At 40.1% G+C, this 11,343-nt stretch overlaps 1 protein-coding gene across 1 annotated transcript; it reads left to right on the top strand.

Moving 5' to 3' along the window:
• Positions 1–6,926: 6,926 nt before the first annotated feature.
• ddit3 (DNA-damage-inducible transcript 3) lies at positions 6,927–11,251 on the top strand. The gene is made up of 4 exons (XM_042506713.2): positions 6,927–7,086; positions 8,523–8,584; positions 9,062–9,270; positions 9,451–11,251. The coding sequence occupies exons 3-4, from the start codon at positions 9,115–9,117 to the stop codon at positions 10,231–10,233; spliced, it is 939 nt and encodes a 312-aa protein (XP_042362647.1). The 5' UTR covers positions 6,927–7,086; positions 8,523–8,584; positions 9,062–9,114; the 3' UTR covers positions 10,234–11,251.
• The last annotated feature ends 92 nt before the right edge of the window (positions 11,252–11,343 follow it).

The raw sequence follows: 11,343 nt of genomic DNA, 5'->3' as shown, positions 1-11,343 counted from the left end.
CTCTACACGCCCTGATGAATGCTGCTGTTGAAAAAAATGCAGGCACAAAGCCCATTTATTTAAAGGACTTTTATTTTTTTCTTTCAAAACAGTTTGCTTTGGTATTCTTTGTTTGTGATTAATTTGTCCAAAAGCAAAGTACAAGTCCAGCCTCTCTGGTTTTGTTTTGATTACGATATGTTCTTGGATCCAAACAACACCTCTTTTGTGATAGTGAAGGAGCACGCCTCAGCCAGTGTCAAGTTTGTCTGTGTGAAAGTCCACACACTTTAATACTGTCTTTGGACTTACTTGTTGGATTCCTACATAAACCCTACCTCTGCACAGGATTACATATATACTACTTACCTTCATACCTACCTGTAATACTTAAAAATTAAACTCTTACACTCTTAAATATATTTAAAATGATCTTGAAAGGGTCTTAAAAAGCATTAACTTTAAGTGTCTAATGTAGACACACTGTACAATACAGTGTGTCTACACTGTAGTTTTTATTTACATTGGTAATCCCTTAAAGAAGAGTAAGTTGACATTCTTGACCAACTGGATTCGAACTGGTTAGAAAGAGCTAATTTTAGTTCATCCAACACTGCCTACTATGGGAAAACTGCATTCAAAAGTACACAGTGTAACTAACACAACGCACTCAGTGAATTTCTCTGAGGTCAACTTCAAATCCATCCAGCATTACAAAAGCACTAAAACCAAAAGTCAGCTCATGACGTCAGGTGACTGTTTGTATTAGTGACAGCGGCCCAGACAGGTAACATATGGTCGGGCAAGGATCAGGTGTTTCTGATGACTCATCCAAACACAGCGGCTCATGTGAGTTAAGTAACAGCCGCTGCAAGCCACCACAAGTGTGTTAATTGTTTACCGGGTTGCCAACAGAAACATGTAGTGCAGAGGTCAGTTTCCTGATCACTCAAATGTCTTTCTATATAATCCTCTTCAGCTGGATAAAAGCCTTTTTGGAAACGTGTGCCTCTGGTTAATGTGGCTCACAACATGTAATAAATCTTTGTTTCTGCGCCTGTGGATTCTTCCTTTAGCTGCATCTTATTGCCTGTATTACTTTTTTTTTTTTCATTTCGGAGAACGATTAAGTGCTGAGTGGCTTTCTGTTTCTCCTAATGGAGGGGGAGGACATATCAAGTGTGACTCGCAGGGAATAAGATCCAGAGCTCCAACTTAGAAGGGAATGCCCCAGTTGAGCACAGAGACATACCGTGTACTGTATATCATGTTGTACTGCATTTGTCCGTCTATTTTGGGCCTACTGGACTGGGTCAGCCCACGTAGCCCCATCTGTTAAGAATCATTATACACAATTATAAACTGATGATTGCCAAGAGGTCAACCCAAAATGCTGTTAAGTATCACTTTTTTTTTCGACTATTATCTCTCTGTGTGGGTCTGAATATGAACGAGGATAAAAGGAATGAAATGTTGATTAGCTGGGTGTACTGAGCAATATGGATCCACTTCATGTGGTAAATAATAACAGTGAAATGTTCAGCCAAGCCACGCACGTTACAGTAGGTGAAGCCCTTGAACCAAATCTATTTTGGGCCCCCAAAAGTCTAGGGCCAGCTCTGACTGAATGGAAAAAAACAGAGCCTCTATCGAAAATGGACAGTTTTAACAGTGGCATATAAACCCAAAGAAAAATTCTTGGAGGGCTTTTCGTGACATTTAAGCTCCAGTCATTCTTGACTCTTCAGTCAAATTGCAGGTGCTTATATATGTCAGCAGCCCACGCCGCCCCGTCCTCCACTGGACAAAGTAAATATTGAAGTCCTCAGGCAGCACAGAGCAGCTGAGCACAGAGGAGGCTGCAGGCTGCACCAATTGCTCCCAAATCTGTTTCTGGTGCTGATATGGGGAAAACTAAGACGAGAGGAAGAAAAAGATGGAGTAAAAGCCTGGAGTGTGTTTGTCTCACTGCCAGTATACCCACCTGTTCAGACAGGCTTTTAAAGTTTAATGCCCTACAGTCTCTTGCTGGGGCTTGTGGGTTTTAGCTTTGCCTTTTTTCTTACGTCTCATCTTTGACACATATGTCGGTTCCAAGAAATGAAGAAATCAAGGCCGTGGTAACAGTTTAAATATTGACAATAGCACATGCTCATTCTGTTCTGTACAGTATTGATTACATTGCTGCTGTGTAATCAAATATTTAACAAAATTCAAATCAATTAACTTTACAGTAGAGCACTCAATAACACTGATATCTCCTCTATTCTGACCAAAAATAGTAAAAATGGTTTTAAAAAAAATAGAGGCAGAAAAAAAAACTGACAATAAGCTACAGAGAAGAGAGAGCAAATCACACAAGGGCCTCTGCATCAGTTTGTCAATCTTCCCTGAATGGGTCTGGACAGGTGAGCAGCGTGTGGTGAGGCAGACTGAAGAAATGGGCGGAGGTAAGCGGAGTAAAGTGGGATGAACACCGTTGTGGGGCAGAATGAGAGGCTCATAGCGAATGAGGAAAAGAGTTGTGTAAAGAGGGGTGAGGCGCAGATGTAAACAGGGTTTTAACGCACTAACAAGATTGCCCGCAAAGTCGTCTCTAAAGCTCCAAACACAGAAATCTCAGGAATTGGATGTGACATTTAGCTGTTAAATCAGGACGGGACTAGATGGGATTGAGTGGATAACTTAAAAACTCTCATAAATAAACTTGAAGTAGTTGTTTTCTGCTTCCTGGGAATGCTGGACATCTTATCTGAACCGCAGGATGATAGATTGGGGACCTTCTGAGGAGATAAAATGCAAATTAGTTGATTAATGGGCATCAGGAGACAATAGAGAGGTGCAATATTGGCCTTGGCTGAGATGGGCATTGGCAAAAGAGATGAATGTAGTAACAATGGGGGCTTAAAGATTAAAGGTCCAGTGTGTCGGATTTAAGGGGATATATTGGCAGAAATAGAGTATAAAATAATAAGTATGTTTTCTTTAGTGTATAATCACCTGAAAATAAGATTAATCATGTTTTTGGTGCCTTAGAATGAGTCTTTTATATCTATATAGGGAGCAGGTCCTCGTCCACGAGGCCGCCATGTTTCTGCAGTAGCCCAAAATGGACAAACCAAACACTGGCTACACATTGGGCCAATTGCGTTTTGTATTGACCAGCATAGGTAGAAGCCCCTCCACTATTTGCAGTGTTGAAACAACACTCATTTTTTATTTTTTTATTTTTTTTTTTAATGTGAAACTGCTTTTGTGTTCAGTGTTTTTACGGATTTAAATCACTGGGCCCATTTATTTTGGAGAGGAAGAGACCTCTGCGGATAATTTTGCTCCCACTACTGCCCTCTGAGGCAAATTGTGGATAATGATATTGAGCTTTATAAATAAAACTGAAATGAATGGAGTTATTTTTGATGGATTAAATGCCCGGATCTTTCAGCCTCTGATAAAGATCTGCTGAACGCTGAAGGAAATCTAAACGGAAAAAGTTTCAGCTGGTTGCAATCTGCAATCGTCACTGAGATAAATGCCCCTAAATTTGACACACTGTTTAAAGATAAAGCAATGTTAGTAATAATTGTTGGCAAAATATCCCATTTATTTTGCCTTGAAATCTCAGCCATGTACTGTATCTCTGCCTCATTCAAGTTTAAAATGACATTTAATCAACACAAACAACCAAAGTTGCTGTTGTTTTTAAAGATAATTTCTTCCTCAGTTTTCACCATTCGACCAGAACGTCTGATAAGTTGAGGAGGTCTCTCTGCTGTTTGTCTGGGACGCCGTGAACGAGTTGATACACACAATGAGAAAAAGCGAGCCAAGAGAGAGACAGAAAAAAAGGATTTACTGTATCACCAGTACGTGTTAACAGCTGTATCAGTTGGTCTCAGTTCAGATCAGAGAGGGGAAGGATTCCGACAGCTGGTGTGTGTGTGTGTGTGTGTGTGTGTGTGTGTGTGTGTGTGTGTGTGTGTGTGTGTGTGTGTGTGTGTGAGGGGGAACAGGGTGTGGAGCCTTGACCAAGGGCACAGGACAGAGACAAGGGAGTGTGGTGTGGTTGGCTGGAAAATTCCCCAGACTCTTTCTGTCTGTAAAACAAAAGAAAACAATAGCCGAAAATTGATAAAAACTCCAAATATAAACCATCCCCATTGTCAAGTTAAAAAAATGTTTCCATCAAGTGAATTTTTTGTCCCCCATCACGGATTGTTGGTTTAATTTCTAAACACCAGCATATGTTCTAAATCAATGTGGCAGCACCACAAAAAGCAGGCAAATAAGAAAAATAAATTCCTTCATCCACATTTGAAAACTATTTTTAAATTTAATCTTTTTTCTTCATTAAATGGTAAATGTTGGTTGTTTTACATTGTCTGTTTATAATAGATATACATACATCACACTGTTGTGTTATCACAATCCAGAAAATTAATTTGGACGCAAGTGGACTTTCTTGTTTTGTTTTGCTTGTTTACAAATATATAATGTAATATATGACAGCTGTGTAGAGATTAAGCAAAAAAATGTACATATGAAAAATATATTCAGTTTATATGACTAGGCAGACAAAGGGGTATTTTGTGAGATTAGGCGACAGCGAGTAAAACATTACAGAGACACCATAGCAACTGATGTCTCCAAATACCACCACCAGTAATGTCTAAATCTCATCTAAAAGCTGATCCACATGACCAGACAGTTATCAGCTTGGAGCGCTTGTTTACACTCTGTCTGCTCAGTGTCATCAGAGAATAACAGAAAAGAGGATAAATAATATATCTCATTTAGAACACGCTGTATTTTTGTTTTTGTTTTCTTTTTTTTTAATTATAAATTAAAACGACAATCAATCAAAAAAGAGGGAAAATCACTGTCAGACTAAGTTGCAAAACAGAAAAAGAGGCAACCCAGATCTGGGGTTGTAAACAGTGTTTTATAATGAATACAACACAGACGACGGGACTGACAAAATAAACAGACGGCAGGGGTGGAGAGGGAGGGGTGTAGAGAAAGTATGCTGAACTACTCAGCAACAGCCACTCAAGTCGTGACGTGTTCACGGTGCTTCCTGCAGCGCTTTAACCCGGGTCCTAGAGACAGTATTTGAGCTTTCTATTCGCTACTTGGCGCTGTTGCTATGGGGCTGTGCATGTTGAGCCCGTGCACGTGGCGCCGTGCATGGAGAAACAGTTTGTGTGTGCTGAGTTTGGGATTAGGGCAGAAAGTGTCAGGAGCGGGGTGAAGAGCGCGCATCAGGAGTGCAACATGATGAAACGTGGTTTTGTTTTGATGTCACTTTTTGTTGTTGTTGATGATGATGTCGCCGTTGTTTACGTTATTAATGGTCACCGTCCAACACTGAAATGAAAAGGATAACACTGACTGTCTGGCTCCTTGTGTGTCTTAGATCGTGACCTTGTTGAACTTTGTGGTTTTAAACTCATATTAGCCTATTTTAATATACATTTTTAGGAAATGAGTATTATTGTATGCATGATGGTCAGTCTTAGTTTATACGACTTTATCACCGTGTTACAAGGCTTGATGTTTTCAAATAAATTTATGTTGACCCATATGTCATGGGCTATTTATGTACATAAAGAGACAACATGTTTTAAAAAACTTAAATGTCGGCTTAAACCCTATAAATAGTGCAATCATTTTCACAATATGATCAACAATAAGTTATTTATATGGGCAAATGTGACACAATAGGGACTAAAGTTGATCTATATCTGAATAAACACCATATTGCAGAGCGTGTCTGTGTTGTTTAGTGGTGTTTTTTATGAGCTATTATCTATCATAACATGACTGTTAAATTGCTGTTTTAGTGTGATGAGCCAGCTTGTTAAATTCAGTCTTTTATTATGGTAATTTATAATAAAAAAGAGTCAAATAAATCAATAATAATCGGTCAAATAACGAATGATAACACACCTATCAGAGTAAACATGTAATAAAAGTTTTTTTTTTTTAATTTTTTATCTCGGATTTATAAAGGATCCTGCTGAATTTCATCACTAACAGCTGAAAATATCCTCGGACACTATGAGGGGGGACAGTGTGCTGTAGGATCACACCCAGCAGCGCTCAGCTCGCGCCACAGACGCTCCACCGGCCGGGCGTGTGTTATGATATCTCGCGAAACTGCAGCAGAGCGCGCGGTATGAAATGAATGAGAATATGACACCACGTGTGTGCTTAAAGTCTGGTCTGCGGCATTTTAGAAACACCGCGCAAATAAAAGACGTCCAGCAGAATCACACCGGGAGAAACGTGTTGTTCCGAGGGGGTGGCCGGTTATTACTTTCTCCCTCGTGGATTATGGAGTAAAGGGGGTGTGTTAATAATGTCAGTGTCGGCGACAAACTTAAGACCTGTAATCAAAAGTCCAGTGGAAACAAACGCAACACAATGAATATAATAAAACAACAAGAAAGCGCTCAATGCGCTACATTTTTTTTTTTTTTAAATACGATAAAACAATTCGTGAGAAAAATCGATTCAGCTTTTGTGTTCCGGAAACAAACAATTCTTCGACATTAGATATCCATGCATATATGTATATTTTTAGATTTTAGTTAGAGCCAACACTGTTTAATAAAACATGTTCTGATTCTGCTGGTGTTATCCCCAGCTAGAAATTGGTTGCCAAGCATTGCATCATTCCTTTCATGTGACTCCCATACGCCCCAAATTCGTCCTGGCCGTCTTATGACTGCATCACAATTGCTGCTCGTACAAACTATACAGGCTGGAGAGAGAACCAGCGGCGAAGACGACACCAAACCCCGCCCGAGCGCTGCTTTTGGGCTACTCTATTGGATGTCGTTAAGGGAAAGATCTTAACTCCGCGCTCCTGATTGGACGATCAGAACGTCAGTGAACGTCGCTCGTGCTAGGTTGCGATGAAACTACCTTCCCATGCATAGTTCGGTTGGCCTCTCCCTCAATATAAACACCGCCGGGAGTTTCCGAAAAATCACATTCAGACGTCCAGACTGAACAATGGTTAACATGAGCTATCACCAATTTTTACTAAAACATCCACATTCGAGTTCAAGACAGTCGAGAAGGCGAGCGAATAGAAGAAAAAGGGTAAGTGGCGATTCTTGTCGATAGTTTTTGCCACTGTAGTCGATGTTTTTCGGTCTTTCGGCGAGTAACGGCTACTTAACTTGAAGTGGTCTGCTGTACTGGAAAGGGAAAAAAAGCATGTTTTTGGCAGATATCCCAGTGCCATTTTTAGAATAACAGTTGTCTTAATCCATCACAATTTACATGGAGTTGTTTGTAAGTGTTGTCTGCTTGTGTCTGACAAGTTGTCAAAGCTTGTACGGAAGTTTTGTTTTTTTTAAAGAAGGGTTTGAGCGTTTAACTTGAATTTATTTTGTGAATTTTGTAGCTACGACATCCTGCTTTGAATTATTCACAGTGTCATTTCATTTGAATTAAATGACACTAGCTTAACGTTACTCCGTGTGACGTCTGACAGTAATTGGTGGAGCTGTTGACTCGATCGGCTTTTCATTTTTTGACAGCTACATTTGTTTTTTCACACTTTTAACACACCAGCTTATTACTACTGTTTACCACTAAATTAATAGATGTTTATATTGTAAATTAATTTTTTCCAACCCTGTGTTTTCCTCTGTGTGTACGTTTCCTTTTGTTTCGCCCTTTCCTCCTGCTGGACTTACATTTCCATGACGTAATTGTCTTGGCTTACAGTGGACATGTAGCCCAACTAAAAAAAACAAAATATAAAATTGAATTTAAAATAATTGTATCAGGAAATAGTTGTTTTTTTTTTTAATTTACCAAACCTATGGTTAAAAGTCTGTGCTCACACAGGAAGTGTAACATTTGGTATCAAGTTTAAGTGGATTTATTTATTCTTTATCGCTTTTGTACTTCAATTCACATAACTGTCTATGCCACATCTATTTCGGTATGTTTTATTTATTTTTTATAATTGCACATCAAATGAGTTAAGCAGAAATCTTATTTTTTATATGAAAATGTAGCTACAAGCTTCGTCTGCAGTCAAAATATAGTCATTATGGTGGTTTTATTTTAATATTTTTTTGTTTTGGACAGCTTTAAGCAATTAATTAAAGAAGTGGACCTGACTGTCAGAGCTGGAGAGATCAAAATAAAGGGATCTACTCGTCGTTTTTAACCACTTGTTTATCGATCCTCAACGTGTTTTTAGGGCCGTAGAAAGCAGGGGGCGCAATAGAGAACATTTTGGTCTTTGTTTACAAGAATGAAGTGACAGGAATTTTATTTTTCTCCTTTCTTGATAATCATTTTAACAAATATTGACAAAATATTTCTTTTATTATTATTGTAATTCATCATTCTCCAAAACAGCCATCCGTGTTTAATTAAGGCACATTTTATTCCTTGACCAAGCTTGCTCTGTATTTGTGCAAATCATCACTTTGATTATGAAGTCTCAGCAAATTTCAGCCATTAGAAGAAACATTTCTTTATTTTCTAAGACTAACCTATAATTTTGTTTCTTTCAGAATTGTTGGGACAAGTTATCGCCAACAAATTGGCAGACTTGATTAACAGAGACTTTCTAAAGGTAAATTCTTACATTTGACATATTGAGTGCTGCATGTTTGTAAAGATTTTGATTCAGTCAGTTTTCTCATTTTAATATAAATTTTGTATTGGTTATCAAATTTCTTCATAAATATTTTAAATATTCAGATTAAATGTTTTTCTTTCTTCTTTTTAAATTGTGCAGTACAGTCATTTCCTCACTTAGTGTCACTGTTTTTCCGTTTCACAAGTTGGTTACACAATATACTGTACTTTGATCTAGATTTTTTCATTATGTTGCAACGACATAGATAAGGTCTTCTTGCACTATTAAGTAATGATACATGCCATCTTTTATCACTGTATACCTACAGACTATAACTCTACCAGTTGCAGAACAGTAAAAAACTAACAAGGCGGAGTTTCTGTGACTTGTCTGTCATTTAACGGGCTGTACTTCTCCCTTCATCGCTCTCATTTTCCCAACCCCCCCTGCATCTGGCCACTCCTCCCTCAGGTCCAGTGTGAACCGTGTGGCCGAGTACCTGTGTGTTGCGACTGACTGGCGAGATGACTGCCGAGTGGCTACACCTGCCCCCGCCGTACCCCCCTGGCGTGGGGCCGTTGTGTGGTGCAGAGTTGGAGGCGTGGTATGAGGACCTGCAGGATATTCTGGGCTCTGACACGGGAGGGGCAAAACTGGCACGTGCCCCCACATGCACCGAGGTCAGTAGCTTGAAGAATCAAATGGCTAGTGTTTTTCATCCTTTATATTTTCGTTTTCATTTTTCTTTTTTAGGTTTGTTTTGCTGTTTTTAACTACGCACTAAATTACGTGAAGTGAACTCATACTGTGATATTTGACCTGCTGTGACGGGCGTTGACGTTTCCGTTTTGTGTTTGTAGAAAGAGCCGGAGTTTCTGGATGTTCTGGAGAGTTGTTCTCTGACGTGGCTGACTGACGGAGGCCAGACGTGGGGCGAGGGTGTCCAGAGGGCAACAGAGGAGATCCACAACACCCAGCCTCTGCATCACACCTCATCATCATCCTCCTCTTCCTCCTCCTCCTGCATGAGTCCGGCTGTTGCAGAAGAGCGGCGAGCGGAGGCCGAGAGCGGCAGAAGTGGAGATGGCTCGACAGGAGGCGGCAGTGATCTGCTGCCTCCGGAGTTTTTCGAGTTGCTGAGTGAAGGAGGAGTGGGAATGGTGGATCCGAGCGGAGCGGTGATCAGCGGCGGCTATTATTACCATCACCATCAGCACCACCAAGCTAACAGCGTCCATCCTGCTTCTCCCTCAGCCAGCGAGGAGGAACTGCCCTGTGTCCCCGATTCTCCCTCCTGCTCCTCCTCAGCCTCCCAGTCGCCATCTCAAATTTGCTCTTCCCCCTCCTCACCTGTCTCTTCTCCCTCCGTCTACCCGTCCTCCCGCCTGGGAAAACGCAAGAGGACCACCAGCGAGAGGGCCAACAGTGCCTTGTCCTCAATCGCCTCCTCCACGCAGCACACATCCTCATCCTACTCATCTGCCAAAAAGAGTCGCAAAGAACGAGAGCAGGAGAACGAGAGGAAGGTACAGGAGTTGACGGAGCAGAACGAGCGCTTGAAAGCGGAGATTGAAAGGCTGGGAGAGGAGGTACAGAGGACACGTAGAGCCCTGATAGAGAGACTAGTCAACACCAGGAAATGAGGAGAGAAATGAAAGAGAGGATGGAAGACAGGAATAAAAGATGACAGGTCCTACACAATTGGAATAAGCAGTGGTGTGGAAAAGGTGTAACATGGTGGTCATGAAATGCCTCTTGAGACAGGAAAGGATGGAAACCAAAGATATTTCATAAGCAAGAGGATTTTTTGGGGGAAAACACAGAGCTTAAAATGGCAAGAGATAGGAAAGTGATGAAAGTCAAGACAAGAGAAGGCTCAGAGAGAAGGGGCTGCAACAGCAATGCGGCAAATAAAAAGACACAGCATGTTTAAAGGAAAAGGAAGAACGGACAGCTCTAAGTGCAAATGATACTGTGGTTCTGATGAATGTTTGTCATTTTAAAGAATGCCTAACACTGAGACCCATCACATAGGATGGCAGTTATGAGCATTTGATGATTTGTAAGTTGGACAGAAAGGAACTTAATTCAGAGAGTGCATTTCATTGTCATCTTTTCCCACCATTTTGCAATAATTGTAACTCCTACGTTAAGGGCTGCAATTTGGCTAGCAGAGATTATTTGCCCCAATTTGTGGAGAGTTTAGGAGCTCAGGAAAAGTTTGAAAGTGCCCAGTGCAGTGTGAGTATGAGAGAATGATGTCTTTTGGGAGAGAATTCATAATCTTTCTTACTTTTTTATAACCCATGGCTTGTGTGTATGTGTATTTAGATAAAGTAAGTAGGACCCGGCTATACTTTCTAAGCTGACCTTTTCTATCAATATGGGAATATGTGGTAGAATTACCACAAATTGTTCTACCCTGATTTACTATTTTTATATAATGCTGTAATATATATACACAGTTGTACTGTAATGGCTTGTACTGTAAAATGCCAACATATTCACTGTTATTTTCTCATTGCAGTCACTAAATTGTTAATCGTTGAATAATATGCATGGCTTTTTATCATTGATGGCATCAAAAACATGTATTTTACCATACCGTTAATTTTATCCTTCATTGTAATCCTAAATTTGCAATAAAAGAAAAATTTGCAATTGTTTGTGTAATGTCATGTTTTTTTCTTCTTGTTTTGGCTTTTAATGACCTGTGTGTGGACAATTTTTTTAAATGTAGAAAAACTCGAGGT

Source organism: Plectropomus leopardus, chromosome 2, assembly GCF_026936395.1.
Source record: "Plectropomus leopardus strain MGB_pleo_1.0 chromosome 2, ASM2693639v1, whole genome shotgun sequence".
Classification (NCBI taxonomy): Eukaryota; Metazoa; Chordata; class Actinopteri; order Perciformes; family Serranidae; genus Plectropomus; species Plectropomus leopardus.
This window is presented reverse-complemented; position numbering and strand designations above follow the sequence as displayed.

Bases quoted from the DNA above. Each gene is read 5' to 3' on its own strand.
- ddit3 (XM_042506713.2), top strand. From the start codon at position 9,115: ATGACTGCCGAGTGGCTACACCTGCCCCCGCCGTACCCCCCTGGCGTG. The intron at 9,271-9,450 runs GTCAGTAGCTTG...TTGTGTTTGTAG, and splicing joins GTGCCCCCACATGCACCGAG to AAAGAGCCGGAGTTTCTGGA.